Here is a 25,506-nt window from a genome sequence, read left to right as displayed (position 1 = left end):
AGATGATTTCAGTTTATTACACATGTAGATAAAAGGACTATGTCTAGTAAAATTGGGCCAGACAGAGCAAAATATTAAAGCATTCACTGTACACTTTAGAATGCTTTTTGTAATACTATATGATGCATTGTTCGTCCGTCTCTTACTCGCTTATATTAAAGGGTAATTTAATCATCTCATTATTGTTATTATTCGCTAGTACAATTTTCACTGGCTTGAAAGAATTTAATACACTTTGTTCTATCAAATGCTTCCATACCTTATTGATTCCCGTTCAATCAAATTAAAATTTAAATTAACATCTTGAATTCATTATTGAATATCAACAGTACATAACTTGGATGTTTTAGTTTTTAAAGTGGGGGACGGCTATAGCCTATGCCATACTGCGATTGCAATTTAGAGAGCAAAACAATTATTTATCGGAACAGAAATATTGTCAAGGCTAAACAATGCTTCATAAAAATTCAAAGGAAAATTCCTTTCAAGCAAAAATCTGATTCTAATGTTTTAAAAGTCTGCATATCAAGGAAAGGGAAAACAGAGTGAGTGTTTTTGTTTAAACAGCCGTGCAACTGCCTTTACCACTTTTTCCCTCTATTAAAAGCAAAAAAGAAAACCTATTGGAGTCATTCCATATTAATGTTCCCCACTTTACTTCAATCTCTTTGAATCCCGACCTTCTGATGTCCTCCCATACCTCTTTTTACCAAATATATCATGCCGGAAGTGACAGGAGAATCCTTTACGACATCCCTTAGGTTTATCAAAGAAAATACAAGGTGTCAAGCTGCACGGAATTGGTTTTTGTAAGCTTTCATCAACCATAGACTCAATTTTTTCTCCACGTTGCTTGATTAGGGAATTGCAGTATTTGTTGATATCCTTGTGACTAGTCATCGAGGAGGAAGGGCCAACATTTGGTGAAATAGTCAACTTAGGCTGCAAGGTGGTAGGACAATATCGGGAAACCAACTCAGAAATTTCTCCTCCGGCATGGTAAGGTACTCCATATTTGCTAATGAGTTTCTTGATATTTTTGAGATCAAGCTCTGAAAGGGAATAGGTTACTGACTTATTCTCTCTAATGTCAGGCTGAGTCTTTGTCAAGGGCATAGATTTTGCAGATCCTGCATGGGCAGCATTGAGAGAAACAACATTGGTAGCCATGCCATGTTCATTCATCAGGTTGAGGAGAAGCCTAACCAATATGTTGGCATCAATTAGACTACCCTGCTCTTGAAGAGCAGCTACAGCTATGGCTACAAGAACTGTCAAATCATGAGTTGGTTCTTCTTCTTCTATAGAAATGGTGCTGACTTCTGGAGTTTGACTATCATCATAACCTTGTTCCAGGTCAGACAAGTTGTAAGGACTGTTAAATAAGAAAGAAAAATACTCACTGATTAAAACCAAGTAAACTTAAGACAATGAAATCAACAAAACATTAAAAAGTAATCAAAAAATTACTTACTTTGGAGGAATTGCAAACTTGTTAGGGAAAACCGCCTCAATCACCCTCCTTTTCCTATACTCCTGCTTATTGGCTTCTTGACTCTCTTCACCAGCAACCACTAGCCATTTCTCATTCAGATGGAACTACAAATAACAACAATAAATGGGGTTATCAAAACAATATGTATAGAAACTATTCAAATAAAGACAATTTCTATCATATCAACTTAAGATTACCTTGGGAGGGCATTTCCATATAGCCAATGATTTGGAAGAAAGTCTCTCTTCTGACTTCTTTAAGCAATCTCTTCTTTTAAATGATGATTTGTTGATGCTTTGATGTGTCTGCTGTTGAGATATGCTCCCAACTTCTGATGGGCAATCCTCTTTGCGATAATGTTTTACCTGTTGAGTGGTAAATTATACAAACTTGTTAAGGAGAAATTTGGAATAAAAAAACTAAAGCATATCAATGTTCTTGATAAGTAAAACTGAAAGTATGTCAATTTGACATGTCCTTGATACTACACAGAAAGAATATCTCTTTGGGAAATGAAATGTAACTCAAGCATTTTGGTGCCTCGATAGATTAATTAGCAAAGCAGATGTTATCGGATAAAAAGGTTAACTATCAAGGAATCAAGAACACTATACATTTGGTTCGAGAAAACCCAGTAGGATTTAAAATAAAGGAAATACGATATATCATTTTTTTCAATTAGTTTTAAGGATAAGGAAAGCATGGAAAGCATAAGATTTGGTACGCTACATTGATCAAATTAAGAGGGGACATTACATGTGTTGAACTACGATATGAGAATCTTCGTTATGCTTGTTTCTATTGCGGTATACTAGGACTCAATGAGAAAACTTGTGTCCCAAGAGCAAAAGATATATGATCAGACACACTAAAAAAGGATTAGTTTGGGGCATGGCTAAAAGTAGAGAATGGTGTCGCTTCAGCAGATTAAAATAGACATTGTGGATAATATTCTTTTTCTTTTAATGCAAAGGATAAGTTGCATCTTTTAACTCTCCGTAATTAATCTATGTGAACATTGCTAAGTCGTTAGTATATGTAAAATAGGAAAGTTACTTCATCATTAATGGTTCACATTTATCTCAGGTGTCAGTTTCCAAACTTTGTAAGAAAATATTCAGAAGACTTGAAGTTACTTTTGTATTATGACAAATTTGTCATTAAAGTGAGAGTTATGTTTCATTACGTTAATTATACGTTAGTTTGTTACATTCTTTTGATGGATGAAAAATAAATGATTTTCCTATTTAAAAAGTATCATTTGGGAGCTAAGCACAGAGAAGAAAAATACAAGTCCTATCTTTCATTTATTCTCCCTCAACAATTTCCTTTTATTGGCTTGAATAATCCTTCATCCCATTGAGGATTTCTGGGCAATTATTTTTGTGAAACTCCATACTTTCAGCCACGAGTGCACGCGTTTGACAGTAACTGTAGAACCTTGGAGAAGAGCACCGTCTACTCATACTGTCACACTGGCAAGGACTTTCACTTTCTAAATAGAAAGGAAGAGGTCAGGCCCGCCCACCTTTCACAAGAGTAGAAGCTGGTACTCAACACTTGTATTCTATTCCCCACGCCTATTTGTTCACCCGAGATGCAGAACTCTTTTTTCTTTTTTAATGAATAGATAGAGCCATGATACATTCCGAAATATTGTAAAGGTAAATAGACTCTTTTCGCCCCCTTTTCGATGTCGCTTAGGGGAATCAACCTTCTTTAGTCAAAGCTATTTCTATTTTTTTGTTAACTGATTTATGTATCGGATTCCATTCGCCCCACGGTGGGGAATTAATGATTGGCTTTATCTACAAAGATTTTGGGGTGAAGAAGCTGCACAAAAGCCCTTGCTTCTTAGCGCATACCCTTTCTTGCTCGTTAGCGCTTGACTAATAAGATAGAAAGACCAGCTACGACGATTTGCACCAAAGTTGAGCCGAAATCGCTTTCAAGGAAGTGTCTTGCCACGATACAGTGTTTTTGATAAGTTATCAATATTGTAGTATTTTTCCCAACAGACATGAAGGAGTAAATAGTACTGAGGGGCATAATCTAATGAAAACTAAAAAATCCAAATTGATTGAGAGGAAAAGAGATGTAGGAACCGGAAATAGCTTGATACACATACAAGAAAGAGTTAACTCAACTAATACACAGATGGGTATAAAGAAACATAATGCCCATAAATTATGTCAAAATGAATGCAAAAAAACTGCAGGTCTTAAGGGAAGTGACGAGAATTCCTTGCACAGAAAAAAATCAAATCGAAGGCCATAAAGGAATCAATACCATACAAGCTGTAACAAAAGACAAGGTATGTACTTTTGCTCTTGAGGCTTATTCTGAGTGCTTGGCATTTGAACATTGTAATGAAAATAATAAGTTTAAGCAACTAAGGAATGACAATCAGAATGAAGGGGAAAAAATGATAAATTGGAAACGGAGGACTAGATTAGTTTGTGTTTCTAATAGTTTAAAGAAGGATACAACGTTAAAGATAATGGAAATTGTGGTTATCATGTTATTATAGAGGAAGGAGTACAAGCTACAGGGGATAAATGAAAGAATAAAAATTCTTTTTGTATTGATATAACAACAAAAAAATAATAATGGTGGAGCGAGAGGCCAGCCCTAAATGGCTTCCCTTTCGCCTAGCAAAGAGGAAGGAATCTGATTCAAGAGTCTTGGACAGAAGGGAGGGGACAGAGACGGAGCTTCCTTCTTGTCTTTCATATTTCAGAAAGATTATTAGAGGAGAGACGTATGGCTTTATTCTTCACAATGAGGACTATGGTGTGAAATTGTCGAGGCCTGGCAGGATCATTGACAATTTCCTTTTTGGAGGAGACAATGCGTCTTCACTCTCCAAGAATGATTTTCTTAAGTGAAACAAAAAAGTAGAGAAATCACGGTTAAGAGGGTACAAAGATTAGTAAATATGGTGCACGCTGTAACTGTGGAGCTGACGATGGGTTATTAGGAGGTCTAGCTTTATTTTGGAATTACACTATCCAGTTATGTGAATCAGATTCTTCTCCTTTTACATCACAACTTTGATAGAAGATGGCTCAGCTGATTGCAAATATTGGTGTTTATTTGTGTATGTAAGTACAGATAGAGTCACTTGTTGATATCGTATGCAAGAATTAGTTAAAAAATGCATAAAGACATTAATGATATTATTGATGGATCGGAAAAACAAAGAGGAAGAAGTAGAGATACTTGGACCTTTAGAGACTTTAAGAATTTTATATGGAACTTAGGTGAATTTGACTTAAGTTATAAAGGAAAACCTTGGACATGGTGGTGTTACAAGGAAAATGAGGGTATAATCCAAGAAAGGCTAGATTTGTCTTAGTCACTCCTAATTAGAAAATTAAATTCAAGAATGTGAATGTGCAACATATTGAAACTGAGGCATCGGATCATTCTTCCTTGATGTTGTCTTCTGATGTGGAACCAATTAGGAAGATAAAACAATTTTACTTTGATAGAAGGTGGATTGAGAGTGAAGGAGTTCAAATATTATTTCAAAAGCTTGGTCGTATGATTGTAATGGCTTTGAGAAATCTCAAGTTAGCTTTAAAATCATACATATTTGTAGAACTTTGGAGAGAATTATTGACATGAAGGGGAATATTACAGCCCTTAGGAACAACACTAGTAATTTTTAATGGGTAAATTAAGGTTATTGAAAAGGTAACTAAGCCAAGCCTATAACGATGAAGAGAACTTTTGGAAACAGAATTCTAGAGGTTTATGGTTGATGGATAAAAATACTTCAATACTTTCACATGGCAACCTGACAGACATCTGATGGGAGGTGGCTGGTAGACCAAACTGATATAATCCAAGAAGTTGGGCAATATTATAACAGTTTGCTCTCTACATCTAACCCGACAGACTTGGATTGTATTTTGAATCATGTTAAAGTAATTGTTAGTGATTCTATAAATCAGAATTTAATTAAGGAAGATGATGCTGAGGAAATAAAAAATGCAGTGTTTGTGATGCATCCTCTTGAAGCACCAGGTCGAAAGACTATGATAAAGTAAATAAAAAATGCTGTGTTTAAAAACCAAACGCGGATGTAGGAAAAAATATGTGGCTATGAAATTGGATATGTCAAGAGCCTATGAAAAAGTCGAATGGATTTATTTATACTTTTACGAATGGATTTCCATAAAAAATTTGTCAAATGGATTAGCCTACCAGAGTGATAAGAGAAGGGGATCCACTGTAACCATAAAATGGATTTCCATAAAATTTATTTTTAATATTTTATGAAGGTTTATCTACCTTATTGAACATATTAGAAGAACAAAATGAATTCCAAGGGCTAAAGTTGAATAGACATTGGTAGAGGCGAAACTCATATTTTTTTGTTGATGACTCCTTTATGTTTTGTTCAGTTAAAAATCAAAATTCAAGTTGTGTAGCCAATATCTTAAAGAAATATGAATGAAGCTCTTGGCAAGTGGTTAATCTAGATAAAACAGTTATCTGTTTTAGTAAAAATGTGAGAGAGGTGGAGAAAGTTAAGATATCGTCGTTGCTTAGCCAACGACAAAGAAATGACATGTATATGTATTTAGGCTTACCGGTTGTTGTGGAACGCTCCAAGAGAAAGGATGCTAGAGTTATAAAAGAAAGAGTCAAGGAAGAAAATAAAAGGATGGAAGGGGAAGAGTTCTTAAAAGCAAATATTTTCCAAACTCAACCTTTCTTAACATCATCTTTAGGTTCTTGGATATGGAAGACTATTTTGTGGAGAGATCTTTGTACTAAAGGATTGAGATGGAGGATTTCTAATGGAAAAAAATATTAATGTTTGGATTGACCCTTGGATACCAAATAATAATGGCTTCATCCCTAAGAGTATCCATGGGCATACAAAAACATGGAACTATGAAGTTTAATCAGTGTTATTTGTAGTTTTGATGATTTGACAAACTCAGGGCTTAACACACTTCTTACTGCCAGCTGGAAAAAGTACAAAAAGTTGGTGCACATTCTGCAACAGTGACAGAAATGGCAGACGCGACAGAAACCTCAACCAATGACATTGCTTTAAGGATTGTGACTATTTCACATAAACATAACATCCAATTGTCACAATCTTAGCTTTTGCAACTTAAAAAACATCTCAATAACACTTGCAAAGGATGAGAAATCTAAACGAAGAAATATTTCGAAGAGCAACTCAAAACGGAAAGAGCTGGAAGCTTAGTTTTCTTAGGAGCATTTCTTCTGATCTACAATTGTAATATGTTCCTAAACATATAAAGGAGTTAGTTTTCTTTGGTATGTAAATTCTAAGTTAGTTAAGTTCAACTATCTTAGTGGCAACCTTGTGTGTTGCTTAGTAAATTCTAGATCCTCAGTTGTGTGGTGATTTAGTGGGCAACCTGCGAGTTCCTTAGGGAATTCTACGTTTTATAGTAGTGATAACTTAGTAGGCAAAGTCATATTTGCATAGGCTCTTCAAGCAATAGAGTTATTGCTTAGTTGTTAGACTTAAAACTTTCTCTCACGTTTTTGTAATCGGTTTCACCTTTTCTTGTGAAGATTACTAAAAACGGTTGAAAATCATGTGTGATAGGTCGTGATTTTACTCCCTTGAGGAAGAAGGTTTCTACGTAAATTGCTTGTGTTGTTATTATGCCTTTACTTACAGTTTGTTCTTATTTTCAGTGAGTCAAGGGACATGGTCCATTAAATGTTAGTGGACGAACGTATTCTAACAGTCAGGTTACTACATCGCAAAGGATTTGATCGGTAAGACATTGAAAAAATCAAAAACTCAAGTGAGTTGTCACTCTTTTCCAAACTGCTTTTGGGACTTCTTGTGGAAGTTGGGATATAAAAATAAGCTTAATTAATTTTTGAGAAAATGTTACCCGTATTATGCATATTTATTTTGTCTTATAGTAAGTTACTGATATAGTTACTGCCTTTAGTATCTGTAGAAGACTCCTCCTGTAGTAGGAGTTTATTGTTGTTGTATATTAGTAGAAGAGTCCTCCAACGGTTTAGAAGCTTATGTAGCAAATAGCTTCCTTAAGTTTAGATATATTTTGTTGTTATTGGTTGTATTTAACGCTTCGATGCTGAAATAATAAAATCATCTTTCGACTACTTCTGTCTATCTAATAATATATGGTATCAAAACCTCTAGCCTCTTACGAGTCAGATCCTTTATCTTTTTTTTTGTCCCAACTATGACTGAATCTCAAGGAACAACCCATCTTGTTGTTATTACCACTGGTGATTCTACTGCCCTCAACAGCAGTGCTTCGGCTGCTTCACCTATAATTCACGTTGTACAATTCAATCCCGCGTCTCAGTTACCTATCAAACTGCAAGGTTACCTCAACTTCTCAACTTGGAAACAACAACTTGTGATGATACTCAATGGCCATCAACTCATGGGACATATTGACGGATCAAACCCGGCACCACCAATAATTATTATGCAAGATAACCTTACGATTCTAGAAGCCATATACCAAATCTGGTTCTCTGAGGACCAACTGATCCAACAAGCAATGATTGCATTTGTCGATCCCACGATTGCGCCAACTGTTTCCACAACCCCATCTTCTAAGACATCGTGGGAACTTCTTCACATGGCTTACGCATATAACAGTCACACTCACACTTTTAGCTTGTGCGATCAGCTGTAAAATATTAAGAAAGCCACTAAATCGGGTTACAGAATACTTACAAAAGGTTCGATTTGTTTTTGATGCTCTCACAGTTGTTGGTTCACCAGTACAAGATGACGAACTTATTGTAAAGAATTCTAAGGAAGCTTTCGTCCCGAGTGCCGAGAGACTTCAACTTCCATAAGAGCACGTGACTCTTCCTTGTGTTTTGAAGAATTGTTTCACAAGCTCACAGATCAGGAGATTTTCCTTAAGCACCAAGACCTTGAGAACTCCTGTTCTAATATCATAGCTGCAGTAGCACAGAGGACAAACATGACAATCCAGTCTAACAGGAACAATCGTCGGTTTATCAATTAACAATGGAACCAATCTCTCGACATTCCAACTTCAACAATCAACAATTGAACCAATTTGCATCTCGACTGTTCAACTTCAACAATTACCAAAGTATAAGATCAAGTTTGAGACAATTGGTTCGATGCCAATTGTGCCAAAAATTTGGTCACACAGCAGATGTATGCCGTTGCGAATTGCACAATTATTTTGAAGCTAAGGCCAACTTTGCCTATAATTTGCAGTCAATGAACAACTCTTGAATTCTCGATTCCTATGCAACTCATCATATCACGACTGAACCTCATAATCTTGTAGAGTATACATGCAATGAGGGAATATCTATGGGTGTTGGTAAAACCTTTCCTATTACTTTTATTGGTTTAAGTCAAACACTAGCACCGAATAAATTATGCTTTCAGGCTTTCTAACACTCTACGTGCTCCATCAATTAAAGAAACCTTATTTGTGTAGCCAAGCTTTGTCGAGACAATATCACATCTGTTGAATTTTTTCCTTTTCCTTTTCTTGTGAAGGCTGTGCATACCAGAAGCCGCTGGTACAAGGGAGGAATAAGAATGGACTCTATGAATGGGCCGCATCTGCTAACCAGACCACCAATATCCATCAATATTGCCTCCACAAAGGTTCCTTTTAAGCTATGGCATAGTTTCTTGGGTCATCCTCAGTCGACGATTTTAAACTTAGTTTTGAAAAAAATTGCTTTACCTATTGCTACTACAGAGAAAGTTGAATCTGTAATGCTTGTTCTTATAATAAAGCACAACGTTTTCCATTTCAAGGACTCACTTTATCCACTAATGTACCTCTTCAGGTCAATTTTGCGATTTATGGGGACCATCCTCTATTTTATTACTAGAAAAAAGTTATATTACTATATCTTTGTTGATCAATAATTGTACTTGGTTGCATACACTTAAAAATAAAAGTGAAGTCGCCTCTTTATTCCAAATCTTTCGCATTTCAGTAGAGAATTTTTTCAAAACAAAAATTAAATCTCTCTATACTGATGGAGAAAAGTCCTATCTCCAACAAAATGGCATTGAACATTAAGTTTCACCTCCATACACACCACAACTTGTTGCCATAGCTGAACGTGGTCATCGTCATATTGTTGAGACAGCCAAAACACTTCTCCATGAGGCATCCCTACTAAAAGACCTATGGTCTTTTGCCTGCCATCATGTTGTTTATATCATTAATCGGCTACCCATTCCCATATTACATAACACGTCACCTTTCCAACAATTATTTGGTAAATCACCCAACTATGCCAATCTTAAATTTTTTGGTTGTCTCTGTTATCCATGGCTTAAACCCTATACCAAAAATAAGTTGGAGCCTCAGTCCACCCCTTGTGTGTATTTATGTGTTTCATCAAGCCATCATGTATACCTTTGCTTTGACCCAATATTGGTCAAAAATATTCACAAGTCCTGATGTTCTCTTTTATGAAATTTTTTTCCTTTTAAAACGATATTTCTACAGATAAGGAAAAACTTTTCTCAACTGACCTGAGAAAATGTTAACTCCAAGGAGGAAACTCTAAAGTTGGTTACCATTCCAACTCCCTCTCATGATATACCTTGAAATTAGATTTTAGGCCTAACTCACCCCAAAAGCTAGCTCAAAGGAAGGAGGATTTCTCAAGCCTTATAAAGAGTCCACCATTTCATTAACCACCGATGTGGGACTTTTTGCCGTTCTTGAACACCCCAACTCACACCCAGCGCTTAGCATCTGGTGCGTGAACAATTTTGATTTTGGGGACCCTAACATCAGGCGAGACGGGCCCTGCTCTGATACCATGTCCTTTTGCTTGAAAAGCTTTGAACCATGAAAATTCAAGTGACAAAATATTTTGTGCCAAAGCCATGAATCATCTACAATTTCATTTTTAATGAATTGTAATGAAATTGCAAAGGGGAGTTTCTTTTTATCATCTTTACTTCAACAATGACTTGATTTGACTCAATTTTAACATAAATCCTGCAATAATTATCTTTAAACACAAGACAATAACCATTTTCCATGAGTTGACCAACACTAAGCAATTTTTTTTCCAAGTCAGGAACATAAAGAACATCATGAATTTGCTTACCGCTTCCTTTCATGTTGATCGAAATAGTACATTTACCTTTCACATCAACTAAGGCTCCATTCCCCATCTTTACTTTAGTAGTGATGCTATTATAAATTGAGAGGAAAACCTTTTCATCTACAGTTATGTGATTACTACAACCATTATCAACATACCATTTATTGTATTTTGTTGAAGCATCCGATTTAGAAGCAAAGAAAATGTTTTTTTTCCCTTTCTTCCTCCCGTTTTTCACAAAAATTTGTTGCTTGTGTTTCTTGTGTCAGCAATCCTTTTCAACGTGGTCAATTTTTTTTACAAAAGTTACATTGGGGCTTGCCTTTGTGCCAATATTTTTTTGCATTGTGATTAGCGTTTTTGCAAACTTTACAAAAAAGACTAGAGTTTTTGTCATATTTTTCTTCAACCTTCTTGGATGAACCATCATGATCCTGCTGCTTTTTTGGCTTGTGATTCTTCTTCTGATGACTTTTTGAGAAATTTTTAGAATTCTCATTTGTTTTAGATTGGAAAGCCGTCTCTTTGGGTTTTTCATGAAAAAATCTTTGCTTCTCTTGTGCACGAAATGATTCTATTAGTTCTTTGATGGAAAACTTAGAAAGATCTTTCATCTCCTCAGTGATAGCAACAATGTACTCATACTTTTCTGTGATACTAATTAGAATCTTTTCCACAACTTATTGGTCAGAAATTGTATCACTATGATTTCTCATTTCATTAACAATAATCATGACTCTTGTGCAATGTTCACCACTTTTTTCAAATTCTATCATTTTTAAATATTGAAACTCTCTTCTAGAGTTTGAAGATTTATAATGCATACCTTTTTGTCACCATACACCTCAATTTCCAGAAAATTTCAAGCTTCCTTTGCAGTCTCACAAGTATCAATTTTTGCAAAATATGCTCTTGAGATTCCCATTTGGATTTGGCTCAAGGATTTTGCATCTTGACGATACTTAGACTCAAAATTTTTAATTATGTAGGTGTAAGATAACCATCGTTGTCTGGGTCTTCAAAGTCATTTGCAACAATAGTCCACAAATCTTCAGCTTTCAAATGTGTTCTCATTCTTATATTCCAATATTCAAAATCAGTTCCATAAAAAAATGGAGTAAGAACAACTGAAGAATCAGAACCCTCATTTGTTTTGGATGCCATATTTTTTTCTTCACCTAACCCAGATTAAGAATGAAAACTTGCTCTTGATACCAAGTGAAATTAGGTCTTAGTCCTAACACACACCTCAAAAGCTAACTTAAGGGGATGAGGATTGCCAAACCTTATAAAGAGCCCACCCATCTCATTAACCACCGATGTGGGAATTTTTATCATTCTTTAACAATACCACCACCTATACCATTGTCCTTAGAATTCTCTTTACCTAGATCACCAATATAGGATACTCTCTCCTTCAATTTTGGCCGGGAACCAGCAGCTACTGCAAATGATTTAGGTAATTCTAAACTTTCTTCTACTTCTTCACAACCTAATTAGTTGATTCATCAACTCGATGTCAACAATGCTTTCCTGTAGGGACAGTTGACTGAAGAGGTTTTTATGTCTCAGCCTCAAGGATTTGTTAATTCACAATTCCCTTTCCGTGTTTGCAAATTAAAAAAAGCAATTTATGGACTTAAACAGGGACCGCGGGCGTGGTATACTACACTACATGATCATCTAAAGAAAATAAGATTTATTAATTCTGAATCTAACACCTATTTGTTCATTTTGAAGAATCTGGTTGCTACTGTCTATGTGCCCATCTATGCTAACGACATTTTAATCAGGGGAAGTCATCCTGACTTAATTAGACATGTTACTGATTCCTTGAGTTCACATTTTTCTTTGAAGGATCTATGGTAGTTAAAAATGTCAGGTGGTCTTTGTGTCACTCAATTAAAATACATTCTTGATATTTTGTCTGAACTAGATATGCAAGATTGTAAAGGAGTCTTGTTATTTGCAGTTTTGATGATTTGACAAACTTAGGGACCTTATAAAGGTACCAGGTTTCTTACTTGAGTGTTGAAGATGAAATAAACCCAGGGACCTTGTAGAGGTACCAGACTCTCATGGTGACGAGCCAGTTGACTGCCAGCTAGAGACGGTACAAAAAGTAGGTGCACACTTTCCAATAGCGTCAGAAAGTGAGACTTCTCCTACCAATGCCAAAGAGTTTAAGAAAAGTGACTTGTCCATATAAAAGGCACTTTCCTAAACATCTTCTGCAGTTTTTGCAACTTGATAAAGAACTTTTCAAGAACAATTGCAAAGGCTGCTAGAAAACAAAAGGTAGAATTATTCCAAGAACAACGGAAATCTTTGGAGCTATTCGTATAGCTGTTTAAGAATACATTCTATTGTTCTTACATTGTAAACTATTCCTGAAACTATAAAGGTATCAGTGGGTAGTGTTAAAATTCTAGGTTGTCCAAGTGGGATAGCTTAGTGGGTAGATTGGTTTCTACTTAGGCTTGTTAAGCAATAGAGACTATTGCTTAAACGTGAGATTAAAAACTTCTTCTCACATTTGGTGTAATCGTGTTTTACTTTTGCTTTTGAAGATTAGTGAAAACGATTGAAAATCCTGTGAGACAGGTCGTGGTTTTACTCCCTTAAGCAATGAGGTTTCCACGTAAAATTATTGTGTTGGTTTTAACTGCATTTAACTTTCTGGTTATATTCATTAGTGTAGTAAGGGACCTGGTCCATTATTCTGTTAAGTGAAGGTATATATTCTATTAAGTGGTATCAGAGCAGACACTCTCTATTTGGTTAACACCAAGGAAGTGATATTTGTTCTAGAATTGCTGCTCCACTTAATATCGAAGAAGGTCAGTCGTCAACAAGACCTCCCCGTTTCAATGGACATTTCTATAGTTGGTGGAAAGTTAGAATGCATGATTTCCTCATGGCTGAAGACAGCGAGTTATGGTATATTGTACTTAATGGACCGTTTATTCCAATGATAGAAGAAAAGGATGGAGAGAAAACTAGTCCTGTTCCAAAGCCTAGACAGAAATACGATGAAGCTAATAGAAAAAAGATTGAAAAGGGCTACAAGGCAAAAACTCTTCTTGTCTATGGGATAGGACCTGATGAGTTCAACAGGGTTTCAGCTTGTGAGTCTGCTAAGGAAATTTGGGGTTGTTTGAAGACTGCTCATGAAGGAACTGAACAAGTCAAAGAATCAAAGATTGACATGCTTACCTCACGGTATGAGAACTTCAAAATGAAGGAAGGAGAAACAATTCATGACATGTTTACAAAATTGTCTTCCATTACAAATGAGCTGCGAAGTCTTGGTGAACCTATAAGCATGAGCAAACAAGTCAGAAAAGTACTTCGAATTCTTCCAAAATCTTGGGAAAGCAAGGTTGATGCCATCACAGAAGCCAACGATTTGAAGGTGCTAACTATGGATTCTTTGATTGGAAATCTGAAGACACATGAGATGAATCGAAATCACGATTCATCAAAGAAGGAAGCTAAAAAGGATAAGTCATTGATGCTGAAGTACAAATCAGATGAAGATTCCAGTGATGAAGATATGGCATATCTCATCAACAGATTTCAAAAAATTGTGAGAAAAAAACAAAGTTTTTAAAAGAGGAACAAATGGTCCTCGAAATGCTACTCAAGGTGATACATGCTACAAGTGTGGAAAAGCTGGGTACTTTATCAGAGAGTGTCCTCTGCTCAAGAATGAAAACAAGGAACATCAAAAACCAAGAAGTGACAAAGTGAAGAGAAGGGACCTGGCACTCGGTAAGAGAGATCGAAAAGCTGCTGCAGACTTGGTGGTCAAAAAGGTTCTTGCTGCGTGGGGTGATTCTTCAAGTGATTCAGAAGATCCTGATGAACCAAATGATTTGTCTATGGTGGCTGTACATGAGGAGGAAACCATTTTCAATGAAATGTTTGCTCTCATGGCTCATACAGAAAATGAAGAAGAGGACGACCAGGTAACTCTTCTTGATATGAAAAATGACTTGGATAAATATTCTCTTAAAAAATTGAGAACGTTGGCAAAAGTTATGATTGATTCTGTAATCGAGTTAACATCTGAAAGAGACAACATGAATGCTGAACTTGACAGTTTAACTGAAAACAAAGTTAAACTGGAGGAGAAAATGTCAAAAATTGTGTCTCTAGAGTCTGATAATTTTGAACTTAAGAACCAGTTGAATAAGATTACTGAAGAATTGAAAAGCTAAATGGAATGTCAAATGGTTTACAAGTTGAAATTCAAGAAAAAATGAAAAACTCTGAGAAAAAACTGGGTTTGTCATTGGAGAAGAGCAACAAATTAGAAAAGGATAATGTCAAACTTAAGGAAGAACTTGAAAAATCTTTTAAGTGGATAAAATCCTCAAAGTTATTGTCAAATGCAACAAATCAGAGTAATTTCAATAAGAAAGGACTAGGAAGTCTGAACATCACTCCTCCTTATAATCCTCATATAAAGTATGTGTTTGTGTCTGACAATCTACTTTTTCTTCATTGTGGTAAGAATGGGCACGTAAAGGGAGAGTGTGTTGGCTGGAGAAATTCCTTTGAAAGACTCTCTAATTATTCTGAAAGGCAAAACTTGCCAAAAGAGAGACCTGGTCCTCCAAAGCATGTTTCAACCCAGAGATTTTCAAAGAAAAAATCTGTCACTGCTCCAATGTCCTTTGTTAGAAAGTTTCAAAATCTACCCTATTGGACTATATACAATCTAATCACTGCTTTGTCTGCCTTTTCGGAAATCAAATTGAAATGGGTTCCCAAGCTAAACAAGTGATTTTTGGGGCAGGTGAGTGAGAGGAGCAGCAGTCAATGTTGGTATATGGACAGTGGATGCTCTAAACATATGACTGGTGATGTAAAAAATTTCCTCTCACTCAAGACACTTCAAGGAGGAGGTGTCTCTTTTGGTGATGGAAAGAAGGGGTACATTTTGGGAGTTGGCAAAGTGGGAAGATCTCTTGAAGATTGAATTGACAATGTGTATCATGTGGATGGGTTGAAGTATAGTCTCTTGAGCGTGTCTCAAATCTGTGACAAAGGAAATGAAGTCAAATTTACTTCTGAGAAGTGCACTGTGGTGAGTCTAACTATAAAGAAGGTAATTCTTACTGCTTACAGAAGTAAAAACATGTATATGGCCAACTTAGAAACGTCTCATGGAGATGACCTGACATGTCTTAGTGCTCAGAATGAGAATGTTGATCTTTGGCATTGTAGGCTAGGGCATATGAGCTCATCTCTATTGAACAAACTGATTTCTAAGGACCTGATCCGAGGTCTGCCAAAGCTGAAGTTTGCTGAAAATAAAATCTGTGAAGCTTGTGTTAAAAGAAAATAAATCAGATCATCCTTTAAGCCCAAAAAGCAAGTAACATCATCAAGAACACTAGAGCTGCTTCACATGGACTTATGTGGACCCTTGAAGGGTCAAATCAATAATGACAAGAAATACATTTTGGTGATAGTTGATGATTACTCGAGATATACATGGACAAGATTCTTGAAATCAAAGGCAGAAACACCTGAAGAATGGTGGTGTTTTTCAAAATGATTCAAACTAAATTGAATCAAGTCATTTGCAACATTCGATCTGATCTTGGTAATGAGTTTGAGAACTCAAAACTGGATAAATTCTGCATGGAGAATGGTACAAGTCATAATTTCTCTGCTCCTAGAAGTCCTCAACAAAATGGAGTAGTGGAAAGAAAAAATAAAACCTTGGTGAACATTTCCAGAACTATGATTATTGAATCAAATCTTCCTCAAAATTTATGGGCTGAAGCTGTCAACACAGAATGTCATGTTACCAATAGGTGTCTGATAAGAGTTGTTTTGAATAAGACCCCCTATGAGCTGCTCAACAACAAAAAGCCTATGTTGAGCTATCTTAGAGCATTTGGATGTAGGTGTTTTGTGCTGAACAATGGAAAGAATGATCTAGGAAAATTTGATCCTAGGAGTGATGGAGTATTTGTTGAATATTCTTCATCGAGTAAGGCTTACAAAATATTCAACAAACAAACTCAATGCATTGAAGAAAACATTCATGTTGTATTTGATGAAGATGGAAGCTTGAAGAATAATGAATCAAATGATGAAGATAATGTGATGAAACTGTTCAATTCGTAGAAAATTGAAGAAAGTGAAGCTGATGCAGAACAACAACTGAAAAATGACTGTGATGATCAAAATCATAGTTTACCTGAAGAGGCTGATGGGGTGGAAAAATGTGATGAGGTACCTAGTACTACTCATAATTCCATCCAGAGTACATCAAACTCCCCAGAAAATGATATCTCTCTTGATGAAGAAGAACATGCTGATCAGCTCAACCAGTCTGCTCCAAGATCAGGATGGAAGCATAGTTCATCACATCCTCTTGATAATCTTATCTCTCCCTTGAACTCTTGAATTCATACTAGATCACAAACAAGAAATCTAGTTGCATTTTTAGAATTCATATCATCTATTGAGCCCAAGAATGTGAAAGAAGCATTAAGTGATGCAGATTGGATCAACTCTATGCAAGAAGAACTTCATCAGTTTGAAAGAAGCAAGGTAGTACATGGTTCCTCGACCTGCAGGCAGGACAGTACTAGGAACCAAATGGGTTTTCAGAAACAAGCTTGATGAAAATGGAGTGATTACTAGAAACAAATCCAGGTTGGTGGTTCAAGGATACAATTAATAAGACGGAATAGACTATGATGAGACTTTTGCACCTGTTGCCAAGATGGAGGCTATTAGAATTTTAATAGCTTTTGCTGCATTCATGGGGTTCAAGCTGTATCAAATGGATGTCAAAAGTTCATTTCTGAATGGAGATCTCAAAGAGGAGGTATTTGTCAAACAACCTCCTACGTTTGAAGATGCTGAGCTACCAGATCATGTGTTCAGATTGAATAAGGCTTTGTATGGTCTGAAGAAGGCTCCAAGAGGATGGTATGAAAGGCTGTCAAAGTTTCTGCTGAAGAATGGTTTCAAAAGACGCAAGATAGACAATACTCTGTTCTTATTAAAAAGAGAACAAGAATTGCTTATTATTAAAGTTTATGTGGATGACATAATTTTTGGAGCTACTTAAAAACATTTGTATGAAGAATTCTCATCATTAATGGGAAAGGAATTTGAAATGAGCATGATGGGTGAACTGACATTCTTCCTTGGTTTACAAATCAAGGAATCATCAAATGGGATTTCAATCTATCAGGAGAAGTACATTAAGGAGCTACTGAAGAAATTCAATATGTTTGACTCTAAACCTATTGATACTCCTATGGGAACAAATTCCAAGCTTGTAGTAGAGGAATCTGATCCTTTTGTGAATCAAACAACGTACAGGGGAATCATTGGATCCTTGTTGTATCTGACTGCTAGCAGACCTCATATTGTTTATAGTGTTGGAATGTGTGCCAGGTTTCAAGCATGTCCTCGTGATTCACACTTGAAGGCTGCAAAATGTATTCTCAGATACTTGAAGAAAATAGGGGACCTGGTTCTCTTCTATCAAACAGGTGACACTTTTGATCTGGTTGATTTTGCAGATGTTGATTTTGCTGTTTAAAGTTTACAGGAAGAGTACTTCTAGAATGACTCATTTCCTTGGATCATCACTCATCTCTTGGGGAACCAAGAAGCAAAAATTTGTGGCTCTTTCAACTGCTGAAGCGGAGTATGTAGCTGCTGCAGCCTGCTGTTCACAGTTGTTGTGGATCAGGCAACACTTGAAAGATTTTGGGATACACATCAAAGCAATTCCTCTTATATGTGATAATACTAGTGCTGTTAGTATGGGAGAGAATCCAGTCCACCATAAGAGAACAAAGCATATTGATGTTAGACATCACTTTTTGAGAGACAATGTTGAGAAGGGAAATATTGTGCTTACATATTGTCCAATTGAGGAGCAAATTGCAGACATCTTCACCAAGGCTCTCAGTAAATATCAATTTGAGAGATATCGTGTGAAGTTGGGCATGTTGATCTCTAAGTGATGTTCTTAGCTTCCAACAGTTGAATTCCCTTGATAGCTAAAATTGTAGTGCAGGTATCCTTTGTGTAAATATTTAAAAATCTGAATAAAGATCTTTTTTGTACCTTTTGTAGGTATACTTTCAGGAAGGACTGGCCTAGCAAAGAAAATGACTAGAATAACTGGGGAATGAGGATGTAACTGTGCTATGGTACCTGGTGCCTGTCCAGGTTAGCATTTATACATTAATTTGAAACTTAAAATTATGACCATTGATAATGCCACATGTCAGTCATCGGTCATTCTGACCGTTAGTCCCATCGCTTCTCTTTCAAGCGACACATCCAATCATGGACCTGGCACCTTTTCACGTCTTTTTAAAAACCCTCATTACTTCTCTTTGAAATCCTCATCCGTCCTTTAACATTCTTTTTGCTTCAAGAAGGGTTTAAGTAAAAGTTAAAAAGGCAAACTTTGTTTCTTCTTCTTCCATTCTCTGTTCGAAAAGACATTTTTTTCTAGTCAAACATGTCTTCTCCTTCTTCTACCTCCAAACAGATGCTAAATGCTCTTAGAGAAATAGAGCCCATTGCTTTCTACTCTCCGTCTACTGTGAAGTCCAGATCTAATGCCCCTTCTAGTTCTCAACAAGATCCACCTGACAATCCGTTCTATTCCATAGATTTAAACAACATATGCTTGCTTACTGGACCTGGTCCTTTGCAAGAAATGTTGTCTAATACTCTTTTTGAAGGAGATCTGCCTAAGCATAAAGCATCTAAGTCCAATATCTTGGCAGCAAGTGAAGAGTTGGTTATTGAGAGTTTGGCTATTATGCGGGAAGAAGCAAGGGATGAGCAAACTAAAGTTTTGCAAAGGGAAGAAGTAAGAAATACTCAACCCATTTTTGATAAAACTCCTGACATTGGAAGGTATCCTTCTTCCTCCTCCTCTGACTCTGAAAGTGAGGAGGAACCCCTAAAGTGGAAGGTTGAGCGAATGAGGGTGAGATGTCTAGGAAAAGGAAGGAGAAGGTTGTAGAAGAGGCCCCTATGAGAAGACCTACCACTAGGTCTGCTGCTCAAAAATTGATGGACGATGCCTTGAAGGCCAGTGCACGTTCTACTGCTGCAATTAGAAGTCCCAGAACCTTCAACGTATCAAATTTCATAATGCCTGAGACTGATATTGTTGAGTTGTCTGCTGAGGAAGTTGAAAAGAAGGGTAAGAAGAAAAGGCCAGGGAAGAAAAGGGGAAGGGTTTCAAAGAAGGTTGAAATACAAAGTCCAAAAAGAAAGTTCTGCAGGAAAAAAGAAAAGACCACCGGGATTTGGTGCCCAAGATAGGAGTGTTGTGAGTGTCAACATGCAGGAAGTTGTTGACAACCTGAGAAAGCAAGCCGTCTTGGCTGGGAGAGTCTTTGATATGGGAATCATACATCTTCCCGGCATGGACTCTCTTCATTATATGGTAGAAATTCAATCATGGATACATTTGTTCAACAGAAAATTCTCCATCCTCTATGAAGAAGAAGTGTGCGAATTCTATTATAATGTTCAATTCAAAGAAGATGGGAGTATCCTCACACGGGTCAATGACATTGCTGTACATCTAGATGAAATTTTGTTAAGCAAAATTCTCAGGGTTCCTAGAGAGGGGACCCGATCTGTGCTGGGAAGAACTTGCTCTACTGAGTTTTCTTCCTTGATTTCTAAGATACCTACAACCAAGGTTACTGGGATTTATAAGAATATCATGAAGAGAGAGTACCAGTTGGTCTTCGAGTTCATCAACAAAGTTCTCCTTCCTCACACTGAAAAGAGGACCTCAGCAACTGCAACAACTGCTGCTGACTTGTTTGTGATGGTGATGTTGTGTATCTTCGAGCCCTGAATCTCCCAGGTCTTATGCTTGAGCATATCTACAAAACCGTCATCGACAGGAAAAGTGTTCATGGAATGGGATATAGATAATTTCTCACGGAAGTATTCAAGAACTTTCGAATTCCTCTCAGTGTTGGAAAGGCATGGACGGTTAAACAGACTATCTCAGAGAGTACCCTGGTCGAGTGTGAGTGTATTGAAGGGAGAGGCAATCCCAAGAGTAAGATGGCTCAACTCATCGAAGATCAGGATCAACTCAAGCATGAGGTTGAGGAGCTCACTGTGCGTTTGAGTGGTAAAGAGGCTGAAATTGCTATACTCAAAGCAGAACTGCTTACTGCACAGAATGAGAGACCTGGTTTTTTCGTGGTACAAGATATGGAGAGAGAGAATGCAGAGTTGAAGGCTAAGATCACTGCCTTATAGGAGAAGGAAATTAAAGATAATGATGCTGCCAATCCCCGACTCACTCTTATAATCCAGTCCCTGTCTCATCCACCTCCCTCTTCCTAGCCTGTTAAAAACCCTTCCTTGTGTCTTTCTTTTTGTGGCTTATCTTTGTGTTTTTGGATTGTCAGTTTTACTTTAATGTATTAATGTTATTGTGGAATGATGGTTAACTTATTCCTCTGTTGTTCTGATTATAATCCTTTGTGAATGCTTTTCCCTTCCTTATTGATTGCTCTTTAGCTTTGATCTTATTCAGTATTGCTGTTGACATCACTGGTTTACCGCATATCTTTTATATGATGCCAAAAGGGGGAAGTAAAACTGGTAAGTAGCTAAATGATTATACATGTAGGGGAATACAGTGAGGGGGAATGTAGTAAGGGGGAACAAAGTTGGAGGAGATCTGAGACCATTGTTTGTCATCATCAAAAAGGGGGAAAATGTTATTTGCAAATTTGATGATTTGACAAACTTAGGGACCTTGTAAAGGTACCAGGTTTCTTACTTGAGTGTTGAAGATGAAACAAACCCAGGGACCTTGTAGAGGTACCATGCTCTCATGGTGATGAGTCAGTTGACTGCCAGCTGGAGACGGTACAGAAAGTAGGTGCACACTTCCCAATGGCGTCAGAAATTGAGACTTCTCCAACAAATGGCAAAGATTTTAAGGAAAGTGACTTGTCCATATAAAAGACACTTTCCTAAACATCTTGTGCAGTTCTTGCAACTTGATAAATAACTTTTCAAGAACACTTGCAAAGGCTGTTAGAAAATAAATGTAGAATTATTCCAAGAACAACGGAAATCTCTGGAGCTTTTAGTATAGCTGTTTAAGAATACATTCTCTTGTTCTTACATTGTAAACTATTCCTGAAACTATAAGGGAATCAGTGGGTAGTGTTAAAATTCTAGGTTGTCCAAGTGGGATAGCTTAGTGGGTAGATTGGTTTCTACTTAGGCTTGTTAAGAAATAGAGACTATTGCTTAAACGTGAGATTAAAAACTTCTTCTCACATTTGGTGTAATCGTGTTTTACTTTTGCTTTTGAAGATTAGTAAAAACGATTGAAAATCCTGTGAGACAGGTCGTGGTTTTACTCCCTTAAGCAAGGAGGTTTCCACGTAAAATCATTGTGTTGATTTTAACTGCATTTAACTTTCTGGTTATATTCATTAGTGTAGTAAGGGACCTGGTCCATTATTTTGTTAAGTGAAGGCATATATTCTATCAAGTCCTGATACCAATTTGCTCTAGTAAACTGGCTGAGGCAGCTGATAAATCTCCATATGCTAATGCTACACTCTACAGGCGTACTCTCGGTAAGTTGCAATATTTATCATTCACCCAGCCTGAATACTACTGTATCTCAGAGCCAAGGCAACTTCAGGTCTTCATATTCTTTATAACTCAGACTACAATCTTCCTGGGTACGCTGATGCTGATTGGGCGAGAGACCCGAATGATATAATATCCACATACGGCTATATTCTTTACATTGGGCGCATTCCTGTGAGTTCATCATAAAAAAACAACAAGTTGTAGCTCGGTCATCTACTGAAGAAAAATACAAATCAGTTGCAAAGTCTCTTGCCGAACTCACATGGGTGCGCAACTTGCTCAATGAATTTTCTATCACCGTTCCAAATATTCCCACAATATTTTGTGACAATATTGGTGTCACTTATCTATGTCGGATCCATTGTTCCATAGCCGTATGAAACATATTGTTGTGGACTTTTGCTATGTTAGAAACAAGGTTCAAGCACACCGAGTTCTTGTCAAACACACTCATGCTTCTGATCAACTGGCTATATACATTTGCCAATCCATTACCAGCACCAGCCTTTGAAAGGTGTTATTCCAACTTAGGTGTTGTTGACCCACACCTAACTTGAGGGGATGTATTAAGCATAATTATTTTATCTTATAATAAGTTGTTGTTATAGTTACTACCTTTTAGTATCTGTAGAAGAGTCCTCTTATTAAAGGAGTTTATTGTTTTTGTATATTTGTAGAAGAGTCCTCCAACGGTTTAGGAGTTTAAGTAGCAATTATCTTCCTTAAGTTTAGCTATAGGTTGTTGTTATTAGTTTTATCTAACACTTCGATGCTAAAGGAATTAGGTCATCTTTTGATTACTTTTGACTATATGATTTTATAACCCGTCCATAGTACTTTAGCAAAAAGACTTACACAATGTGGATGAGACTTGTTAGATTTGTGTTCTTGGACCTGAAGATATAGAACACATGTTATTCAAATGTCCTCGGTCTCAACTTTATGGAGGCAATATCCTATAAATTGCCTGATATAGGAAATATTACTGATTTTTCTATGACTTGTTCTTAAATACCAAATCTTTTCCTGAATCTATTGACTTTTTTAAACTTGAGAACTAACAATATTTGGCAAGTAATTGGTTGTTATTAATTAGGAAAGGTTAGATCCAAGCGATATTGTTTCTAGATTTATGTTTGAGTATATAGAATATAAAGAGTTACTGACAAAAAGTCTTTCTTCTTGTTCCTCAATAAATCATCTTGTGATTAAACTAACAAAATTGCAAGATGGTGTTTTATTGTTTACAGATGCAGGATTACGGCTCTAGATAGAATTGGGAACCTGCTTCATTCCCATGGATCCCCAATCTAATTTTTTGGGGGGTTATGACTGCTGAAGCAATTGCTATTGGGAAATCTCTTCAATATGCTATTAGTAATGGATGAAAGAGAGTGAAGATTTCATCATATTGTTGAGTGAAACCTCCTGGGAGAAGTTTTTCCCTAGTTAGATCATCCAGGATGCGAAAGATATGTTTAAACTATGTATTACGTTGATGCAACAATAAAAGTGGTTTTGTTTTGGAGAAAGAAAAAGAACTAACTCTTTTGAAGAGGGATTAGAATAGGGATTAAAAAAAGACTATTTAGCAAATAATTATATCTCAAAAGTCTAAGTTGAGTAATTTTATTGATACAAAACAAAATCTAATGACTTTACTATATATATTCCCAATGTTGAGTGATCTTTAGAAATATCATTTCTCTGAGAGACAAATATCTGAAATTTAACTATTTTAAGTATTAAATCTTCATTCGACATATGCTTTGATAATTTTGTGGAAAAAAATTACATTTGATTCTATCAAAATGAGTTGGATTGGTTATGAACGCCATGATTTACTATAAGTAGCTACTAGGCCATAATTTTTTTTTGACATATTTAAATATTTTGGGAATGACTGATTTTTATCTAGATTGACTTCAGATAAATTTTTGTTGTCATCCTGAAACTACACTTGTCGATGTATACGTACACTCTACCTAATAGGGTTGAGGCGATTCATGCAACACTACGCGGAGATGACTTGAACATGAGCAAGTAGGTTCTGTGATTTTTGTCACAAAGTTGATTACCTATTTGGCCTTGGATATTGCATTGGTATTAGTATATTACTCCCCAATAAAGGTACAATATATTTGAATACGTTTAGATGATTCTATTGATTCAATTCAATTGAAATTGGATTTAATGATTTTATTTAAATATTTTGTGACTGGAATTTAAAGTATTTAAGGTTGAGTTGAATCAAGTTTTCTCTAGATCCTCCATCTCAAATGTAAAATAAATTTATAATGTGACATTTAATGCATTTTGTTCTACGTCAAATAATACTTGCATGAATTTACTAACAATATCGGTTGACACTGTTGTGTTTTTTTGTGATATTCATCCCCTGTGAGTCGAGCCTCCTTTTCAGTCGGTCTTTGTTAGTTCTATATCTTTGTAGGGTAATAACATTTAAAGTCGAGACTTTTAGTAAACGAGAGTCAATAATACTTATTTGAGTATTATGATGGTCTACTCGTGGCAATTGATGGGTGGACAAGGCTAAGGTTACTCTTTTCTGGAGATATATGTTGAGGCACCACTTTTATTATGTGTTAGTTAGTATATGTTGTTCTTTTTTCTTTTTGTCAGAAATTGTTCCAAGAGTTTACATTTAAATTCAGTAATCACATAGAGATTTCCTAGACTGATAGTTGTGTTGAGTTGTAATAATAGAAATGTACATGACATACATGAAAAAAAACATTTATTTTTCTTATGAAATAATTTTTGTATAGTTCTAAATTTGAGAACAATTGATGATTAATTTGAAAATATATAAATTTTTTGAAATTGTTTGCGCGGTCGATATATATGGATTTGATTCCCTTATGTAGTTGAATGTTAGTCACGTGGATTTAGGACTACTCTTTCAACCAATAGGTCACCCACATTTTCTTTTGTCTATAGAGATTCAAAGTCTCAAATAGTTATCTCAAAGGCCATTGCCTCTTTCCCAGTATGTTTCAAATTTTATCAAAATCCTTTTGTCTTTTGATATTATCGAAATCCTTATTTCTCCCTTTTCCACATTTTTCTAGATTCCATCGATTCATTCATAACAGAGGATCCAATCCAATTCAAAATAACAAAAAGAAAATAAAATTCATGTGTGTGCAGACTAGAAACTGATATATAATTTTAAAATGAACAAAAATAAACAATTCTGTGTATAC

General features: G+C 36.0%; 2 protein-coding genes across 2 annotated transcripts; one reads left to right on the top strand and one right to left on the bottom strand.

The window, feature by feature from the left end:
* Window positions 1-654: 654 nt before the first annotated feature.
* On the bottom strand, window positions 655-3,852 carry LOC109119264 (zinc finger CCCH domain-containing protein 6-like). The gene is made up of 4 exons (XM_069294309.1): window positions 3,790-3,852; window positions 1,693-1,860; window positions 1,475-1,599; window positions 655-1,375 (listed from the first exon to the last, which is right to left on the bottom strand). Exons 1-4 carry the CDS (start codon window positions 3,850-3,852, stop codon window positions 655-657), a joined length of 1,077 nt encoding a protein of 358 aa, XP_069150410.1.
* A 9,668-nt stretch (window positions 3,853-13,520) lies between these two features.
* On the top strand, window positions 13,521-14,841 carry LOC138342120 (uncharacterized). Its single transcript, XM_069294308.1, has 2 exons — window positions 13,521-14,177; window positions 14,284-14,841. The coding sequence occupies exons 1-2, from the start codon at window positions 13,521-13,523 to the stop codon at window positions 14,839-14,841; spliced, it is 1,215 nt and encodes a 404-aa protein (XP_069150409.1).
* The last annotated feature ends 10,665 nt before the right edge of the window (window positions 14,842-25,506 follow it).

The sequence above is a fragment of the Solanum lycopersicum genome, chromosome 2, assembly GCF_036512215.1.
Source record: "Solanum lycopersicum chromosome 2, SLM_r2.1".
Classification (NCBI taxonomy): domain Eukaryota; kingdom Viridiplantae; phylum Streptophyta; class Magnoliopsida; order Solanales; family Solanaceae; genus Solanum; species Solanum lycopersicum.
This window is presented reverse-complemented; position numbering and strand designations above follow the sequence as displayed.

What these genes read in the sequence shown, in the direction of transcription:
- LOC109119264 (XM_069294309.1), bottom strand. Translation starts at nt 3,852, where the DNA reads ATGCCAAGCACTCAGAATAAGCCTCAAGAGCAAAAGTACATACCTTGT. An exon ending in TATGGAAATGCCCTCCCAAG is followed by an intron (nt 1,600 to 1,692) that starts GTAATCTTAAGT and finishes TGTTATTTGTAG; the next exon opens with TTCCATCTGAATGAGAAATG. An exon ending in AAGTTTGCAATTCCTCCAAA is followed by an intron (nt 1,376 to 1,474) that starts GTAAGTAATTTT and finishes CTTATTTAACAG; the next exon opens with TCCTTACAACTTGTCTGACC.
- LOC138342120 (XM_069294308.1), top strand. Translation starts at nt 13,521, where the DNA reads ATGCATGATTTCCTCATGGCTGAAGACAGCGAGTTATGGTATATTGTA. An exon ending in ATTCCAGTGATGAAGATATG is followed by an intron (nt 14,178 to 14,283) that starts GCATATCTCATC and finishes ACATGCTACAAG; the next exon opens with TGTGGAAAAGCTGGGTACTT.